The 21,368-nt window shown below is 40.5% G+C and overlaps 1 protein-coding gene across 4 annotated transcripts in view; it reads right to left on the bottom strand.

Annotated features, from left to right (window-relative positions):
• The window catches only part of mrpl33 (mitochondrial ribosomal protein L33), a 40,558-nt gene that overhangs the window by 7,353 nt on the left and 11,837 nt on the right, over window positions 1–21,368 (bottom strand). For 3 of the 4 annotated variants that reach the window (XM_043687235.2, XM_087983543.1, XM_087983542.1), the window contains exons 2-3: window positions 8,632–8,650; window positions 678–784 (exon numbers count right to left, since the gene is read on the bottom strand). In XM_043687235.2, the coding sequence (XP_043543170.1) occupies window positions 678–784; window positions 8,632–8,650 (126 nt within the window). Of the gene's footprint in view, window positions 1–677; window positions 785–8,631; window positions 8,651–20,568; window positions 20,636–21,368 lie in introns of those variants that run through there. The other variant, XM_043687236.2, reaches the window with a different exon arrangement.

Here is a 21,368-nt window from a genome sequence, read left to right as displayed (position 1 = left end):
ATCAGAGAGAATAATTGAAGCAGAAATGTAGGTAGCTGAAGGAATATGGGATAAATGGGTTATGAGTAGAAGGCAAAGAGATAGGATTAGGACTACTGTTTTTGAAAAGGAAATAACCAACATGGACTACTTGGCCGAACAACCTAATGTGCTATCATTTTTGTTTAATGGGTCACCCCATTTTCGATTGACAATACGTTGTGCATCCCTATCACTATGAATAGAGGACAAAAAAGATGTATCTTTCTGTATAACATTCTCTTTGCTGTTCTAGATCATATTTAGATCAATTCATTACTTAGATTGCAATCCACCACCTTCTCAAAGGTAATAAGGCCTGGGTATAAATGCTAGCCTAATCAATGATTAACCCACATCCCTTGAAAGAATTTTTAAAAATTGAATAGTTAATTTTTATTCTGTTTCACAAAGGGAGCCAAAACTATACATGTATTTCAAGTGAAACAAGGTGAGAAAGGTGTAATCATAACAAGATGCAAAGACAGAACATAAATATACTATAAATAAGCATAACATTTTAATGGTTATAAGTAAGCAATGGGCAATTAGAGTTATCATATGAGATTAATGGATAAGAGTTAATAACACCTGTAATGAAGACACCAGCACGGGACACATTCACCTGCAGCAGTTGCAAATAGCACATTCCAATTTACCTATCGGATCATGTTTTCTCAGAATGAGTTTGTCCCGTAGTCGGCTCCTCTTTGCATTGAAGCAGTAGCCACTTCCAGCTGCACTCACCATCCTCACGAGGATGGACCTGTCAAAATTTAACAAAACGTTACTGAGCTCCAGCTCTGCCAGTAAACCATTCAGATCTACATTTTTCAATGATCATAACCACCTATATTTCTTTAACACTCTCACAACATTGTCTCTGGCCTTTAAATTATAGTGGTCATTGAATGATTAGGGGAATGGAACAGCTAAGCAAAAGGATTCTTATAAAATAGGAAAAGATGGACAATACTAAGTGACAGGGTGACGTTCGTGTGGAATTGGCAAGAGGGTTCATTTATGTAGCAACTTATCACACATTCTGGATGTTCCAGAGTGCATTTAACCAACGTATTAGATTTAAAACACAGTTACTGATGTAATACAGATTCAGGGCTGAAAGGAATGGCCAGCAACATGGAATTGAAGAGCATAATGGCCAGCAACATGGAATTGAAGAGCAAAGGCTGAGCCACTGTTGCAAAATCTTATTTTGAGAACCAGTGTAGCTCAGTGAGGTCAGAGACAATTCGACCATGGGCTGTGACGTTTTGCACAAATTGTAAATTACGTGTCATAGAAGCAAATTAAAAGATTCGCAGTATCAAATGTGAATGTGAAAATGCAGGCACATTACACGGAGGATGAGCTCGTTAACGCCAACGTCAGAAATGATTATGCTATTCCTAGAAATCAAAGCACTTTGATACTTGCCTTTATCCATTCACAGGATGTGGGCATTGCTGGGGAAACTAGCATTTATTGCCTATCCTTAACTTGCCTACATTAGCTACTTTCTTGCTAATACAGTCCCTGTACATTCTGGTTTTCATAGCAGTTCTGAGTGGCCGGTAGACCATTTTTTGAATGCAACGGAGAGAGTCAACCAGATTGCTGTGTGTCACATGTAAACCAGATTCAGTAAAAACAGCAGATCTCCTTCTCCAACAAACCGGTTGTATTTTTAACAATGAGTCAGTTGTTTTATTGTCACTGATGATTTATGTAGTGATAGTTTCCTATTCCTGATTTATTTCTTTAAATTTAATTTTCACATCTCTCTTCGTGGGATGTGAACTCATGCCTCCAGATTATGTGTTCAGCAACTTAACTTAACAGTTATTTTACAATACCCTTAATGAGACCGATTCATCTACTCAAGCCACAATCAACTAACTTGATTGAGATTTCCAAATATTCTTCTTCCTCTGGGACTTTATAAGAAAAATTCTGTCTAATAAACAACTCCTCCAAAAGGTTAAAATAAAATTGTCAGCATTCTTGAATTAGGTGCAGCCAATACAACACGTTTAGATATGATCAAGAGCAATATACAGCCTGTGCCAGCATCTGAAAGGAAATTATTTAAAACAGGACTCGCATGTCTCCTTCATCTTTTTTGCTTCACATTTCAACTTCAGTTTGAACTTAAATCCAGGCGGGATTTAAGTAAATTCGGGGAGTTGGAATCGTTTTCCTTTTTACAGAAGTTTGAAAGGAGATGTAGTCGAGATATTCATGAGGGGCTTGGACAGAGTAGATAGGGAGAAACTGTTCCTGTTGATGGAAAGAATGAGAATGGGAGATACAGATTTAAGATAACTGGCAAAAGAAGAAATGGTGACAGAAGGAAAACATTTTCATGCAACGAGTGGTTAGGATCTGGAATGTACTGTCCAGGATTGTTGAGGAAGTAAATTCAATCAAAGCATTCAAAAGGGAATTATTCATTTATTATGATCTGAAAAGAAAGAATGTGCAGGGTTATGGGGAGAAGGCAAGAGAATGGCCCTCAGTGAACGACTCATTCATAGACACAGTGCAGGCACAACAGGGCCAATGGCTCTCTGTACGCTGTAACGATTCAGAGATTCCTTGAATTGGCAGTTCTTCAGACATGACCTTGGACAGTTTTGACAGATTATTTAGTTGTGAGGGGCATCACTGTAGAACAAAACCTCAACCTAACATGACAGTCAACTAGCAGGAATCAGTAGATAACATTCAGGAGAGGAACACTAGCTTATGTTAATTCTCTCTGGCTTACACCACTCCTAGCACACCAACAGACATTTCACTGGATATAAACTCACAATCAACAGGAATCAAATCTGCAATATTCCATTTTGTGTAGCGTCATTATCCTGGCCCTAACAGATGATTTAACAAGGAAACAAAGGAGTGATACCAAAAACCATTAACCTTTCAGATGGTGAAAAAAGATTTTGTCAGGACATTTCCCATCGTAGCATTAAGGTATTCCACATATCTTACCAGGAAGTGCTAAAAATACAACCAAATGCAAATAATCTGCAGCCATCAGGACTGGATGAAGTACAACAGCTTGGGGATATTGACTAAAAGATCATTGCAGCTGATTACTGCCCTTCATGGTCAATCTGAAAGAAAAACAAGTCCTCTGCCCGAGTTGGAACACTACCATTTATTAAACCCACAACACACTAAAACCTAAAAATGATGCTGTTATGTTGTATAAATGCTTCATAATGCCTCTAAAGATAGCACTGAAGTCTTTATGCATTTGTGCTACTTTATGTATTTATGACAGTATAATCACTAAGCACAAACATTAATGTTTTGAAATATTCCAGGCGCAGTTGGTCTACCATTTCTAATCAGTATGGTGGCACGCTTGACCAGTGCTGTTGGGAATAGTCTCAACAAGCATCTCCTCTATCCTGGTCCACTCTAACCATCTGCAGGAAACAGGGCACTACATTTACTGGGATACTGAATTTGGTACCACAGCAACTCAGCATCCAGGCAGCTGCTGCTGATGTCATTGCTAGCAGCACTGCAGGTAACTGTTTGCATCAAAGAACAGGGCCATGCGTCACAGTGAGTAATGCAAAAAAAAATTTCACAAATGCAATAAAATGTGTTTTTCAATTGCTTTGAAGCAATCCAATTAAAATTTCAAGCTCCTGAATTGCTCGGTGTCCCATGCTGACACTTGTCTACCGCTACTCACTACCTCCTCAGCTCTCCTCATCCTGCTCACTCTCTTCTCCCTCATAGTTTACCAGTCACTGAGAGAAAGGTAACAGGGCACAATGGGAGGGAGGCAACTGGCATCGAGCGAGGGACTGAGAGAGATAGAGTGGAGACAGTGGGATGGACAGGAGGGTGAGGGGAGCGGGGTCAGGGATTGAGGGGAGTGAGTGAGGGATACCAACTTGCAGTTTCAGGTGTACATTGATGAAATGCTGAAGGCGTACCACCTTCCTGTACTAGTCCAGCAGCTGGAAGAGGAGCTCTGACCTAACAGCATTTCACAGCCTTACAGTCTTTACCACAGTGAAGGCACAAGAAGCAAAATCATGTAAAGTTCAGCACTTCCCAGGTATTCTTGAAATCACACACCAACTTCACTCAGCACGTACCACTATCATCACTGTGTGTCTACAGCTTGAAACCTCTACCCAACACCACACCACCATGGGAGCAACAGCAAACCCAAGATTGAAGCAGTCCAAGGACAGAGCTCCCATCACCATCCAAGGGGAAGGTGGAGTGGACAGTAAATGCAGCCTTGCCAGCATCACCCACATGCCAAGAACATATTAAATAGGACCAATATATTTGACTTTACTGGTCATACAAAATGGCAACTGAGGCTTAGGTTTGACAGCTGAAAAGTCAGTCTTGGGAATAAGAAACTCTTTTTATTTAAAAACCAACTTTCCTAAACTCCAACATGGGCTAGATGGATCAAAAGGGCTTTTCTGATCTTACACTATATTCATGCCATGACTGAGCAAAGATCTTTCCAATACTTCTAAGGAAATGTCATCAATGTCAAAGTCTCCACTGAATGCAAGAGTTTAGAGTGATAACTAAGTTTAACAAACAGATACTTTGGACCCAGTTACAATAATAAAACGCTGCAATGGGGTAACTTCTGGAAAATGTATATAGGGCTGAAGATAATAAGCCATTGAGTAAAATACTTCCACATATCAGTTTTGGATGAACAGAAGATACTGAACGGATTTGATCCAACAAAGTAACTCCCTTTGTGCATCGAGAGAGGTTGGCACAATTATCAACTCGTGTCATTTGAATATTCTAGAACTCAAATTGCATCAAAGAGGAGACAAACCTGAAAAATGCTTCTTTAGACAGTATTGTTGCATCAAGTTAATTTCTTTCTGTTCATTCGTGGGATATGAGCATCAATGGCAATTAATGGGCTGGGTTGGGGGGGGGGGGGGGGGGGGGTGCAAAACAGTTTTTAATTGTTCATTCCTTTTTACCCATGGAAAGATAGTAGTGATCCACCTTCTTGACAACTGAGTGGCTTGTTAGGCCATTTGGAAGGAGAGTTAAAGGCCAACTATGTTGCCATGGCTTTGATGTCACGCATCAGTCAAACTGGGTAAGGATGGCAAATTTCCTTCTCTAAAGGACATTAGTGAGTCAGACACTGATTCCGGTAGTTGCTCAGTCACCATTACAGATTCCAGTTTTTATTCCAGAAATACTTATTAACTGAATTTAAATTCCCCAGCTGCTGTGATGGGAATTGAACTCATGAAGTCATTTCTGAACAATGCAAACATGGAGATAATAGGAGCCTGTTCCTGGATCATTAGTTCAGGCCTTTGGATTACTAATCCAGTAATGCAACCATTGTGTCATCAATCCCTACAATGAAAACACAACCCATTTAAGAAAAAAAATGCCTCCTATGTGGTGTAATTTCAATGTTCTAATTCAAACTTCTAACAATTTGACTTTTCTTTGTTAATGAAAAGTGTTTTCAAAATGCCAACACCCAGTCCAAAAGCCATAGTCAGGATAGAATTGGATTGCTGACTATAGGATCAGACTTCTACTGTATTTTAATAAGCGATTAAACTATAGATATAACTGGTAGTTTTACTAGTTCAACACTTGACTTAGGTCAAAACATATAAAGAATTAATAAAAATACTTTTGGCAGTAGTGGGTTGGTGCACATATCAAGAATTTAATGCTTTAAATGAATCTCTTAGTCCATTTTGGACATCATCATAGATTCTAGTCAGCAGGTGAGCAGAAGGACAGCATTTGAAACTCGACACGAGGAACTTGGCTCAGGCAGTGGGGTAGTCGAGGAAACAGAAAAGCTGAATTGGTGTGCTGTAAGGATCTGAGATCACCTCAATGACTCTTTACACAGCTGTTCTACAAGTGAAAGGGAAAAAGATAAAACAGCTACTCACACATTTACTAGCAGCAGTTACTCAATATCACTAACAGCTGAGGAACAAGAATATTGACCTTACTCCCACCCAAAGTACTAGGAACAATGTATGATCATCTTTTTCCTTCAAAGTGAAATGACTCAAAAAAGTAATTCAGAAAATCGAGGTACCACTGATAAAAAGACGTCAATAAATGCGAAGCAAAGATTGTTAGGAGGGGGACAAACTGTACACAGTGAGTAATGCAAATAGTTACTGTTGAAATGGAAACAACAGGTATCCAGCAAGACGATTACAGTGATACAGCTCTGACGCACATAAAGTGAACCATTTCAAATAGTGACAGACACAGAAAAGACCAAACCCTTCAAACCACAATTGTTCTAAGCAGGGAAGTGCAACAAGTCTCCTTGTGTTCCTGTCCAGCCCTAACCCTACCTACTGGTGCCTTTTCAAGTTGGGTAACAACAGAAAAAAAAAACGTTTCTGCTCAGATGAAAGAATGTTTTGAAACTAAGTTCTTGCAGACTCTTCAGTAAAAACCAATGAGATCAACACTCCCCCAGAATGATGTGATTCACAAGCCTGGCCCTTCAATTAACAGGTATTATGAAAATTCAGTTTGCACTGTCAACCTTTCAACAAGAATAGCTTATCAACACCAAGAGTTTGAAATCAAACTTAAGCAAACAGAAACTCAAGTGAAAAAGCTGCATTTTACATTAATGTTGTTTTAATTTCAATTGCTGAATCAAAGCTAATTTGCAACATTTACACTGCCTCACCCAGCTTTGTTATCCTGGCTCAGTTTTAAAATAGATCTGCGAATCAGGTGCCAGACTTAGAAGCATTACCAGAGAAAGTGTGGATCTCCCTCCTCACTCTACGAAGACAGAGAGAGTGGATCCAGCACCCCTCTCTATAAAGATGTAGGTACTTCAGAGTGGAGAAAAAAATGACTAAGTGAGCATCACAGCGAGCCCCAGCAGTGGAGTCTCAGTAGTGAGTCCAGAATACATGGTTGCCGAAGTAACTCCAGAGAATAATTATAACCTTAAGGGCATCCTATGTTTCCTATTCTCTACTGGTGTAGGCCAGCTGTATCTTTATATCCTCTGACTCAACAGCCCCATCAGTCTTCAGGGAGAATCATAACCTGCCCAATATGCTAACTGTCTGATATCTATACACTGTAAGAGGACACTGAGCAACTACAGATTCCCTGGTTTCCCTGGACAAGCTGGCTGTGCCCATACGCAGTACAGACTTGAAGCCATTACACTCTACAATGTGCTTACCAGAACCCAGTAACTGCTACTCAAAAAACCATCAACATCCATCCACTTTACCTTTAGTCTTGTGGTACAACAATAACCAAATCTTTGGCTCGTCAAACCATTTGGTTCATCTACAACAGATCCAGGCATGAAGAAAGGGAATGGCAGAAATGGGGAGCTCTGAACATTTTTCTACATTGAACGTCATTTGCTACTAACCCGATCAATATGTTCAAATCCTACTTAAGCCGAGCCTATTCAGTTTCAGAATCTATAACTTCTGAAGGTTTTAGAAGTCTCCATTGTAGTATTCACAAATTTAAAACCTATAAACCTTGTGACAACCAACATTTATAGAGTCAAGAAGGAAAATTGGTCCCAAAGAAAGGCTGCTTGTGATTCCACTTGGAAATTATTTTTAAGAATTTGTTCTTGGGATGTGGGTGTTGCTGACGAGGAGAGCATTTGTTGTCCATTCTGAAGTGACGGAGGGTAGTTCAGAGTCATCCACATTATTCTGGGTCTGGAGTCACATGTAGGCCAGACCAAGTGAGGATGGCAGTATCCTTCCTTAAATGACATTAGTGAACCAGATGAATAGCAATCAACAGCAGCTACACAGTTGCTATTGTCCAGCTTTTCTAATCCAGAGTTTTAAATTTCACTATCTACCACGATGGGGTTCGAGCCATGTCCCCAGAGCATTAGCGTGAGGTTCTGGACTGCTAACCCAGTGACATTATCACTACGCCACTACCTCCTTCTGTCATCAGCTTCTGGGTTTCAACATTCATCCAACTAACTATTGCAGGACACCAGCCCTTTATTTCCACTTATTCTCAGTATCATCTTTTCCTAGGAATGTGTATCAAAGATCTTACTGAAATACAAATACCACTTTGCTACCATTGCCTCATCCTTTCTGAACACAGTGAGCCACTTCAAATGGTTTTATTTCTGTTCAGTTACTTTAGGACAATAAGACCTTATCTTCAATGATGGCTTCCATTAACATTACCCCATAATGGATGTCCAATTCAGGGGCTTGGGGTCATGTTTGCTCCCTTCATTGAGACATGGTAATTTACAACAATATTTCTCCAGTTCCAAGGCATCTCTTTCCCATGGCGTGACGTCTAGAAGTTTTATGTCTGCAATTCTGCATTTTCTTCAATGCTTGCCTCAACAACCTTCAAATATTACATTCAGCCCCTGACTTTTATTTACCTGAAGGTGATGGGATTGCTAACTATTCTGATAGCCGTGAGATTTATCCTAAAAACCCTCTGAAGTTTCCTTTCCAAAAAAAGATCCATTTCCTATTTTGTGAAAACTCAAGCAAACAAAGTATTGAGCATTTTTAGAGCATAGCAATAGTATTAAAAACACAAGCAGTGACTTACTTTGACTTGCTCTTGGCAACTGCGATTATCCAACACATTCAATTTGAAAAAAAAAGAAAAAAAGATGAACATTAGTTTACTTAAATACTCAGCTTCACAGCATTACAGTCTAATTTAAATGATTCAATAATAACAGCCATTTAGTTGATCTCAGGAAACATGCCCCACTCCACAAATCTATTGTCAACAAATCTCAGGAAAATTCTATTTATTTCATTATATTTTAAAAGCATCCACAGTTAATTAGCACAATTCCCTGGTGCATTTTACACTCTCGCAACATTAATCACATAATGGATGAGTCCTTTTGAAATAAATCTGTTGGAGTTGCCTTTTGGCTCGAAAAACACTCAATAAACTGGAATTAAATTTGCGGACGGGTGCAGCCATGAGATACTTAACACAGAAGATCAGCATCACCTAGTGATAGGAAGAGAGTCCTGCAACAGAACAGTGATGAAGTGACCAACACATTTAGTGTCTGGTCAAGGAAGTTTGGCCAGGGCAGAAAATGAACATTTTACTGAAAGTACTGCAGGTGAGAGAGGTTATGCAGGATCAGAGAATATTAAAATATACTTCCGTGTGCTATTCAACCTTAACAGATAAAGAATAACTTAGTTACTATATAGACATAGGCTGACAGCATGCTGTATTATTGGCTACTTGTTTCAGTGTAGATAAAAGGACAACGCAAAGCTACCCAGGAATAGATAAAAATAGACAATAAAAGCTTGGTACAAATAGATAAAAAGAATAAAGAAGCCAGAGTAAGCACTGTCTCCTACACGTCAAGCAAGGCTGTGAAATCAATAATGAGAAACAGGGAAATGGCACAGATTTGGACCACGTTTTCTGTATCCGTCTTCACAGCAGAAACACAAAATACACACCAAGAATTGTAGAAAAGCACAGGGTAAATGAGAGGGAGAAACTTATAACAATCACAACCATTAAAGAAAAAAAAACTGGGATGAAGGCTGAAAAATCTCTAAACCCGATGGTCCGCATCTTTGGGTCATAAAGGAGATGGCTTAGTTGGAATCTTCCAAAACCTCCTAGATTCTGGAAAAGTCTCAGCAGGTTGGAAATCCACACTTAACATGGAATAGTGGAAGACAGGAAAGACATAAAGCAGTTGGTCAATCTCTATCTTTGGGAAAATGCTAGAATCCATTATTGAGATGGGAGTGGCAGAACATTTGGAAAAACCAGGCAGAGTCAACATGATTTTGAGAGAAGAAATAATGTATGACAAAGTTGCTAGAGCTCTATGACAACGTAACAAATAGGAGAGAGACAGGAGATTCATTATAGGGTTTCCAAAAGACATTCTATAAAAGGTATATACAAGCTGACAAACTCATGGTATTGGGGTAATATATTACCATGGATAGATACACTCCACATATCAAAAAAATGGCTACAGACACTGGATACAACAAAACTATGGACTCTGAAACAGTCCGGCAATAGTATTGAAGACTCATGTTCCAGTACAAGCCGTAACCCTAGCCAAGCAATTCCAATACAGCTACAAATCTGGAATCTCCCCAATGTAGAAAATTGCCCAGAAATGTCCTGTCCACAAAAGCAGGACAAATCCAGCCCAGCAATTACCACCCTATATCAGTCTTCATGGGAGTCAATAGCATGGCTGTATTATCAGAGGATTAGTAATCCAGACCCAAGTGACCCTCTGGGGATTAAGGTTTGAATTTCCCCACAGCAGATGGTAGAATGTGATTTTATTAAAATCTGGAATTAAAACGTAGTCATTAAAATCTGTTTCAATAATGTCCTTTTTTGAAATGAAATTTGCTGTCCTTACCTGCTTTTGCCTAAATGTGATTGTGGCAATATGATTAACTCTTAACTGTATTCTGAAATAGTCAAACGAGCCACTCAATTCTAGAAACCACTTAAAAATCTCAAAAAGGAATGAAACCAGACTAATTTCCTGGTATTCACCGAGGGAAGAGAAGTGACAATGCCATTCTCAATCCTCTCGACACAGCAAAGTCCTCCTTTCTGACATCTAGGGGCTGGTGCCAAAATTGGGAGGGCCATTTGTCAGACAAGTCAATCAACAGCTTGACATAATCATACTCTGAACATATTATCCATACAATGTCCTAGACAACAACATCAGCAACCCAGAATAGTCCTGTCCCACCATTAGGGTACAGCCACTAGAGGCACAGGCAAAATGGTACACAGTTGGGACAGAGTTACCCTCTGAGTCCTCGACAGTGACTCTGAAACCCACAAAATTGCATGGCATCAGGTCAACATGAGTAACAAAACCTCTCTGGATCAGGAACGTCAATGTCATCACCAACAGCAGCTTGACAGCACAAGTACTGATCAAGCTCATCACGTTAAAGGACACTGCTGCTCGACTGGGTCTGCAGGAAGTGAAGGAACCAACAGAAGGGAAAAACATACTGGACTTCATGCTCGCTAGTCTGCCTGCAGCAGATGCATCAGTTCATGACAATTCTGTTACAAGTGACCACCACACAGTCCTTCTGGAGTCGAAGTTTCCTCTTCATATTAAGGATAGTGCCATTGTGTGGCACTACGAATGTACTACATAGATTTGAAACAATTGTACCAACTGAAGACAAGGCATCGATGATGCACTGTGGGCCTTAAGAAGCAGCTGACTCAGCTCCCCAACATTCTGCAATCTCATGGCCCAGCATTTTCCATTATAAAAGCCAGGGGATCAACACTGATTCAATGAAGAATGCAAGAAGGTGTACCAGGAGCAGCACCAGGCAGACCGAAGAATAAAGTCTCAACTTGTTATCGATGAAACAGGTCTATTTGCATGCCAAACAGAAAATGGTAAGTGGGCTATGTAATTCTACAATCAATAGATCAGATCGAAGCTCTGCAGTTCTGTCACATTCAGTCTTGAATGGTGGTACTCAATTAAACAACTCACTGGAGGATGAGGCTTTATAAGTATCCCCATCCCCGATAATAGGAGAGCCCAGTACCTTTATGCAAAAGATACAGTTGAAACATTTTCAACAATCTTCAGCCAGTGAAAGATCCATCTCGGCCTCCTCCAAAAGTCCCCAGCAGCACATATGTCAGTCTTTAATTCACTCCAAGTAATCTCAATAAATGATGGAATGCACTGGATACTGCAAAGGCTATGGGCCCTGACAACATTCCAGCAATAGTACTGAAGACCAGAACTTGCCGCATCCCGAGCTAAAGCTGGTCCAGTCCAGCTATAAAACCAGTATTTAAACAGAAAGTGTGGAATATCACCCAGATATGCCCTATAAACAAAAAGAAGGACAAATCAAACCAAACCAGTTCCTGTTCCCATCAGTGCACTCTTAATCATCAGAAAAGTGAAAGAAGGTGTCATCAACAGTGCTACCAAGCAGCAGCTGCTCAGCAATAACCTGCTCACTGACACTCAGTTTGGGTTCCAGCAGGAATTAAGGGCTACGGGGAGAATGCGGATAAGTGGAGTTGAAATGCCCATCAGCCATGATTGAATGGCGGAGTGGACTGGATGGGTCGAATGACCTTATTTTCACTCCTATGTCTTATGGTCTTAGGGCAACAAAGTTCCTGACCTCATTACAGCCTTGGTTCAAACAGGAACAAAAAAAAGAACAGAATTCCAGAATTAAGACGAGAGCCTTTTACATCCACCAAGTGTGGCATCAAAGAGCTCGGGCAAAACTCGAGCCAACTGGAATCTGAGGGAACGTCTTCACTGGTTGGAGTCATACCTGACACACGGGAAGTTTGTTGTATTTGTTGGAGGTCACTCATCTCAGCTCCAGGATATCTCTGCAGGAGTTCCTCAGGGTAGTGTCCTAAGCCCAAGCATCTTCAGCTGCTTCAGCAATGGGCTTCCCTCTTTCATAAGGTCATAAGTGGAGATGTTCAGGAATGATTGCACAATGTTCAGTACCATTTATAACTCCTCAGATACTGAAGTAGACCATGTCCAGATGCAACAACTAGAAAATATCCAGGTTTGGGCTAACAAGTGGGAAGAAATATTCATGCCACACAAGTGCCAGGCGATGACCATCTCCAAAAGGAAATGCAACCATTGTCCTTGACATTCAATCCCCCACAATCAGTATTGTTGGGGTTATCATTGGCCAGGCAATGAGCTGAACCACCCATATAAATAACGTGACTACAAGAGCAGCTCAGAGTTTAGGAATCCCACAGTGAGTAACTCACCTATCTTCCCAAACTTGTCCAGCATCTACAAGGCACTAATTAGGAGTGCGATGGAATATACTGCACCTAACTGAATGACTGCAACTCCAACACTTAAGGTGAGTTGACACAAGCTAGGCAGTGACTTGCTTGGGACAAGAATCACAAACATTCATTAACTCCACCACTGATCCAGTCGTGTGTACCATCTACAAGATATTCACCAAGGCTCCTTAGACAGCACCTTCCAACCTATGATCACTATCGTCACTATCGTCACGAAGGACAAGGGCAGCAAATACATGGGTAGAACACTCTCTGCAAGATTGGAAAAAATTCTCCACTGGTTGGAACAGAACTATAACAAAGGAAGATGTTAGTGACTGTCGAATGAAGGTCCATCATTTTTAGCCTGAGGATATCACAGCAGCTCATCTCCATCTTCTTTAGAACAATTAGAGATGGGCACCAAATACTGACCTTCCATGAACAAGTTAAAAAGTTTGCTAATTACCACGAAACAAACTCTAGTAGATGTGTCATTTTTAACTTGGTAAACAATAACCAGTGGAATTTCAAGTCTGAAGGATCAATAATTTATTCCATATTCATGACTTGGATGAAGGAACTGACTATGGTAATCACAGTTCCTGGTAAAACAAAAATAGATAGGTCAACAGGTGACAACGACAACAGTAGGCTACTCAGCCCTTCAAACCTGTTCCATCGTTCAATAAGATGATGGCTCTACATTCCGGCATTTCCAGTAATCTTTCATCCCCTTTGTAATCAAGAATGTATCTACATCGGCCTTAAAAATATTTTAAAATCTGATGTGGAAGAGCCGGTGTTGGACTGGAGTGGACAAAGTTAAAAATCACATCCCCAGGTTAGAATCACCAGGCTAATTTGGAAGCACTAGCTTTTGGAGCACTCCGAAAGCTAACATCAGTGGTAACGCCATCAGAGAGCTTCCGGATGAAGCACTGGTGGCATGGCCAGCTTTTTATTTAAGTGTTTAGGTTTCCTTGGGTTGACGACGTCATTTCCTGTGGTGATGTCATTTCCTGTTCTTTTTCTCAGCGTGTGGTAATGGGATCCAAGTCAATGTGTTTGTTGATAGAGTTCCGGTTGGAATGCCATGCCTCTAGGAATTCTCGTGCGTGTCTCTGTTTGGCTTGTCCGAGGATGGATGTGGTGTCCTTTCTCATCTGTATGTAAGGATATTAGTAAGAGAGGGTCATGTCTTTTTGTGGCTCGTTGATGCTCATGTATCCTGGTGGCTAGTTTTCTGCCGTTTTGTCCAATGTAGTGTTTGTTACAGTTCTTGCAAGGTACTTTGTCAATGACATTAGTTTTGCTAGTTGTCTGTCTCGGATCTTTCAAGTTCATTAGCTGCTGTTTTAGTGTGTTGATGGGCTTGTGGGCTACCATGATGCCAAGGGGTCTGAGTAGTCTGGCAGTCATTTCCAAGATGTCTTTGATGTAGGGGAGAGTGGTTTCTGGACGTGTTTTGCCTGCTTATTGGGGTTTGTTACTGAGAAATCACCTACACAGTGTATTCAAAAAGAACGGGTACCCAATGAACACAGTCTGCCGATTTCTCTGCAACAAACCCAAACAAGCAGACAAAACAGGTCCAGAAACTCTAGCCACTCTCCCCTACATCAAAGACATCTCGAAAATGACTGCCAGACTACTCAGACCCCTTGGCATCATGGTAGCCCACAAACATACTAACACACTAAAACAGCAGCTAAAGAACTTGAAAGACCCTATACAGACAACGAGCAAAACTAATGTCATTGACAAAGTACCTTGCAAGAATTGTAACAAACACTACATTGGACAAACAGGCAGAAAACTAGCCACCAGGATACATGAGCATCAACGAGCCACAAAAAGACATGACCCATTCTCAGTAGTATCCTTACATACAGATGAGGAAGGACACCACTTTGACTGGGACAACACATCCATCCTCAGATAAGCCAAACAGAGACACGCACGAGAATTCCTAGAGGCATGGCCTTCCAACCGGAACTCTATCAACAAACACATGGACTTGGATCCCATTTACCATTCCCCAAGACGTCGCCAACCCAAGGAAACCTAAACACTTAAATAAGAAGTGGGCCATACCACCAGTGCTTCATCCAGAAGCTCACTGATGATGTTACCTAGTATGGTGACAAAACGTCTGAAAACGAACCTTCTAGCTCAGTAGGTAGAACTAAATCGAGAACCTTAACCTGAGCTACAAATCTTCAAAAAACTCGCTATAACCTGGTGTTATGTGATTTTTAAACTTTAAAAAATTCTGCATCCACTGCTTTTTGAGGAAGGGAGTTCCAAAGACACTCAATCCTCAAAAACAAAATCCTCATTTCCACCTTAATGGAGAGGTTCATTTTAACTATGATCCCTAGTTCTAGATTGTTCCACAAGGAAACACCTTTCCACATGCCCCCAACCCCTGGCATACTACATAAATCTCCTCTGATTCTTCTAAACTCCAGAGGATACAGGTCTAGTCTTTCCTCATAAAACAATAAAGATTCCTCCAAATGTTGTGAGGAGGACCCAAAAAATCTGTAAAGTGATGTACAGAACTTTGATAAATCTGCACTTTGACTACTAAATACAGTTGTGATTTCCATAAGGAGTAATATACTTGCATTGGGAGGAGTTCAAAGAAGGTTCACTGGGTTGATTCTTGGGATGAAGGATTGTCTTATGATAAAATGTTGAGGTTGGGCCTAATATTTGAAGTTTATAACAAAAGGAGGAGATTGTAATGAAACTCAAGATGCCAAGGGCGTTTGACAGGGTAATTACAGCCTAACAGAGAGCATAAATGGATGCTAAAACTGCAAACATTGTAACATTTGTATCATTGTTACTGGTCTTTGAAGGAAAAGAGTTTGCCTTTATCTACTGCCTTATCACATTCAAAAGTACTTTATTCGATTACTTTGTGTTGCAACTGTTCAACAATTTACTAACCACTCCCAATCCATTAACGGGTTTAACTGACTGAATATTTGTGCAAACTACTGATAACAATCTTCCACAGGAATAAAGGTTTTGACTTTGAATGGTGATGATTTGGTTAGATAGTTGGCTTTGCAACAGTTGATGACACATGCTCCTTAACGTCACCCTTCACCTAAATTCGCAGGGAATTTGATATCAGCCTGTGTCTCCAATCTCAGCCTTTATGAACCTTACTTTCCCTTGACCTGAGCGTGTGTAGGCTTTGGCACTTCTGAGGTCTCAAGTCTCAAGCAACTGTTAACATCCACCAGAAGCAGGCAGGATCTTGGTCTATCATTTGAAATTGAGGATCACGCTTGCTGCAAAGAAGAACTCGTTCACTTCTATACTAAAACAGATATCTACGAATGACCTGTCTCCATGCTGTAGGGAGCCTAGGATTCTATGAATAAGTGATAGACAGCCAGAAGCACAGTTGGAAACTTCTAACATGAAGGCAAAAATATTAACAACAGAGCCAAGTAGACACACATGTATGACTTAGGGAGGGGAGTCAACTGCAAACTGTGGTGAGAAATGGTCTGAATCTAGCAGGATTTATATTCTCTCAAAACATACATACAGAGGCATTAACAGCCATTGAATGGTGCTATGCAGCTATAATAAATGGTGCAGCATTTATACTGTACAGTACCCTTGATGTTATGCTGCAGGCTGGGAATTCAAGACTGAGACCTCAGTTCCCACCACAAAACTTTGTGAAACTGAAGTCAATGAAATCTGGTCATGCTTGAGTTAACACCAGGAAATAACCAAGAAAGTCTTCAGTTTGTCATTAAAAACTCCCAAATGGTTGACTGATGTCCTTTGCTGACCATACCTAGTCACACCAAGACATGATTCCAGTCCATAGTTAGACAAGTGATTCTTAATACACTCAGTATACTTTGCTCACCCAGAGTTGCTCTATGCACCGGAGTTGGCCATGTTTGAATCAAGTTTGCCTTGAAAGTACAAGTTCTGTTTTCTCCCAACCTTCATAGCATCCCCTACCATTTACTCATGGTTGCTTGAGCATGCCTTGCAATTAAAGACTGACAAATTTTGGAAATAGATATTTCTTGCATTTGTGGGTCCAAATACATCGCACAGTGAGGGCAATATTTTGAAGGTCTGAAAGTTATATTTCTGCTTCATTTGCTGACTTAAACCACATGAAATCTGGTTTGATTTTAAAAATAAAATTTGTTCAAAAATATAAATGAATTTGATAAAATAAATGCAAAAAAGCTGCTTCCTTTAGTGGAGGTTCTTCACACAACCTTAGAGTTAGGCCGCTCAGGAGGGGAAGCTCTTTTCAGACAAGGATGATATAATTTCAGAATGCTCTCTTCCAAAGGGATGGGGATATTGGATCAACTGAGATTTTCAAGACTGGGTGGTAGACTTTGATTTGGATATTGGGGATGTGGACAAAGGCATGCAAATGGAACAGAGGTACTGATCATCCCCCAATCTAAAGAACAAGATGGTAGAGGAGTAGGGCGGCCAAGCACAAGGCTCGTCCACTTTCTTTCTTTTTTCTCTTTCTTCTTTAAAGCATGGAGCATGGCAGGCGAAGGAAGAGGCCTTCAGTGGCAGCAGCAGCAACACCAGGACGAGTTGGCTGCAGCTCCACCACAGCCCGGGGTCTCCTAAACTAACAGGCTGGGCTGAGGCTCCAGGTCCGCAGCTAGGCCCGAGCGTCTGAAGAAGCTGAAGCATCAGTGAAAGGGACAGATGGCGGATTGGAGGCAGCGTCTGAAGGAGTGTCAGATGGGGAATGGGAGATATGGAACCCACACATCCCCATGCTCATGGCACCAGCTTGAATGCGGTCGTGGGAGTGGTAGTGGTGGAGGCCCATAACTGAGACCCCAGAGCCTGTTACAGAGACCCAGCAGCAACTGGAGGGCAGTGAAGGACAAACAAGAAGAGAGAGGAAGGTGAACTCTACTACAGTAAAATCTTGCATTATATTCAGTGTTTCAAGATGGCACCGGAGCCTGGCAATACTTTGTACATAACACATGAAGAAACACTCTTCACTGGATTTTTATATACAGGATAATAATAAATCTAAATCTAATTAATTAAATGCCAGGACAGCCTCTAAGTATTGAGCACCAACACAATAACTGCAGTATTTTCCTTTTGGTACCTGAGCCCCCCCAAATTGGACCAGAAAGAAAGCAACCTGCTCTGAATTAACCATTGAAAAATTACCAATGTGAACTCTTTGCAATGTTTGCTGTGATGTTTGAGAGCCAGCTGACTAGCACGGAGTGTTTCTTAACAGAACCATCAAGGCAGAGAACTCAGGGTTTAGTTTTTAAAATTTTGTTTCTACAAAATGTGCTTACTGCTATAAATTTACTTTTGCAATACAAAATCATGATCAAACCTGCAAAAGCAGTTTAAATTAATCTAGATGCATGAATACACTTTCACAATGGCAGATGAAAGCCAGAGGGCAATCTCTGCAACTCCATTCACAGGCTCAAACATGTGGTGTGCATGTCATTAACACCTGTCCCTCTGGCTGGGTCCAGTCTTGATGTACAGGGAGCACTAACATAGCAAGCTCAGGCCCAAAAGCACATAGAAAGCCACCTGCTCCCTAATTAAACTGAAAGCTCTGGTAAATCAGGAGATCTATTTGGCCAAGCAAGTATCAGCTCTTTACATATCTTCACTACTGAACTAAAAATGCCTCTCTCATCATCATCCAAGATGGCGGCACAGTAGGACTCCTCAACTAGAAGCCATCCACTCCTTCCGTTCCTTTTCTTCTTTTCTCTTTTTGTGTTTTCTTTTCCTTCTTACGTGCTTGAGCCTCCAGTGAAGTTATCGCAGACTCCTGGCATCAGCGTGGATGTCCAGCCTTTCCTCCCATCCTTGAGCCTCCTGTAATGGTAGACTTTTTATTTCTTTAGTTTATCAAGTACAAATTCTTCAGAAAAAATTAAGCATCTGTACCTAGGTATCTTTGTACCTAAGATGATGTCGTAATGGTGTGTAAACCTTTCACTGCACTCGTATGAGTACATGTGACAATAAGGCTAATTCTAATTCTCTCAGTTTTGGCATCAGTTCCTGCTTGTAGACAGGCACCTGGATAGTTCAGGTACAGCACATATATTTCAGCCATAGCCCATCTACTCCTGCAGAATTAATGACACATGAATATGAGTAGAAAATATACAAGTGTTCATTTGCAAGTGAATTTAAAAAAAAACAAACATAAATAATTGAGTTCAGTAAACTACTGCCAATGATTTTCATGGTTGACTGATACAAATGAAGGAGGAGGGGAAGTATGTTCCGTTAAACAAATAATCTCAAACGTAATCATTACATCAGTAGGAGGCTGTTTGACTCATATTATTGGCATTCAGACTACTGGGAAAAATGTTATCCAATCTATGCTTGATCAAAGTGAGGGAAGGAGCTGGACTTAAAAAGTAACACAAATAACCTGCTCACCGACTCACAGTTTGGGATGTGCCAGGAGCACTTGACTCCTGACTTTATTACAACCCTGATCAAATCAGGAACAAAAGCTGAATTCCATAGGCAAAGGGACTGTCCTTAACATTAAGGCCTCATTTGACTGTGTTGTGGTATCAAAGGTGCCTTAGCAAAACTCTCCAATGCTCGAGGTTATACCAGCACAAACAAAATCTGGTGTGGCTTTTGGAGGTCAATCATCTCGGTTCCAGGCCATCACGCAGGTGGCTTACCAATTCAAGGGCAGTTGGGAAAAGGGTTATAAACACTGTCTTCTGGATTAGTGGTGCTGGAAGAGCACAGCAGTTCAGGCAGTATCCAAGGAGCAGCGAAATCGACATTTCGGGCAAAAGTCCTTCATCAGGAAACACTGGCCTGGCATGTGAAGATCATATCCGGTGAACTAATAATATGTTAAAAAAAAAATCAATTTTCACCATCAATCATTTTTCTTTTCAACCTTATTCTTCTGTTCTTGGGAAATATTTCCTGTTTAACAAAGCTTCATTGAAACCTTCTCACTGAACTGCTGCCTTCCTTTTATAAATCACACATACCCCCAGTAACATGTTTTTAAAATAAAGCCAATCTTAGTGGAGCCATGGCTCTCAACCTCCATCACTGCCAGCACTACTTATGGCTTTCAGCACAGCGAATGACAAGAAGTGAAACAGTACAGAATTCTGGGAACAAGATTAACTGGAAAAAATCTCATCTCTCCACAGCCTAGCCTCAGAATCAGCAAACTAACAGCACGACTTGGAAAGACTCATTCATTGTGGGATTTTGACTTAGAAATGTTTTCTCTCAATTGAAAACAGATAGCAGGAGGTATATAGTTCCCACAAGAATGAGACCACTTTAAGGCGTTATCCTGCTGTATTCCCCGATAAATGGGATTCAGATTTTGCTTCCAAGAAATGGTTAAAACAAAAATCTGATGTCACCCATCTGATTGAAAAATAATATGAAGCATATTTAGCTTTTGCTTATGTTTCAAGAAAATCACATTTCTAAATCACTAAGAATAGTAGGGAATTTCAGAACAGCTTTGTTGCAGATTTGTTGCATGTGATTTCATTTTGTCTAGTGTGCAATAACATTGCAATGACAGTTCAGCTGGGGCTCCAGTATTCTGTTGTATCCACAGTCGAGTGCTCCAATGTTTCCTCTTTGACGTACCATTGTGAACTCTCTCAACCATCAAGTACTCATCAGTAAGAATGAAGAAGCCTGCATTAACATAGCACCTGTTGAGTCCTCAGGACACCTGTAACCAAGAAATTTCTTATCTAAGTGTTGTCACTGTAACAAGGGCCCGCAAATTGAACAGATGGTCAAATTAAATGGTATTGTTGGAGGGATGAATATTGGTCAGAAGGGCAGATAAAGTCTCCTTTTCAAATACACGGGTTCTTCAATTTACAAATGTCAAACTTATGAACGGGATCACATACAGTGGTGTAATTTTAAAGATCTGACATACAGAGTTATGAATGGCTATTTTATTTCACTCTGCATTTGTTCCAACTAGTGTACAAGTCAACATGCAAACAGACTCCAGAGAGAAACCCGTTCACAACCCAGGGACTGCCTGTAATATTCTGGGATGTTTTGTACCAACATGAACTGGCAAACCTCATACCTTAACTGAAAGACAATACCTCTAGCAATGTAAAACTGCCTCAGTATTCAATTAAAGTGTCAGTTTAGATAAACAGTTCTAATTTCAGGAGTATTCTAAACTAAACCAGCCATATAGACAAAAATAAAAGATCAAAAAGGAGGAAAAGAGAACATGAGGAGTTTTGTGACGACATGTCAACAGATTAACATCAATACTAAGCACTGTAGTTGTGTCAATAGTTACCTTACGTTTTGGGGATGGATTTACAAGATTAACTAACTGCAGAACTGCACAAGGTGAAACAGATAACAGTTGTTGCAGTAGGAAGATCAAGTCCACCAGTATCTCCAACAAT

This window comes from Chiloscyllium plagiosum, unplaced genomic scaffold (genome assembly GCF_037043375.1).
Source record: "Chiloscyllium plagiosum isolate Xiang-an unplaced genomic scaffold, Cpla_swu_hap1 HiC_scaffold_3, whole genome shotgun sequence".
In the NCBI taxonomy this organism is placed as follows: Eukaryota; Metazoa; Chordata; class Chondrichthyes; order Orectolobiformes; family Hemiscylliidae; genus Chiloscyllium; species Chiloscyllium plagiosum.
The sequence above is the reverse complement of the archived record's forward strand: the minus strand, read 5'-3'. Positions and strand labels throughout refer to the sequence as shown.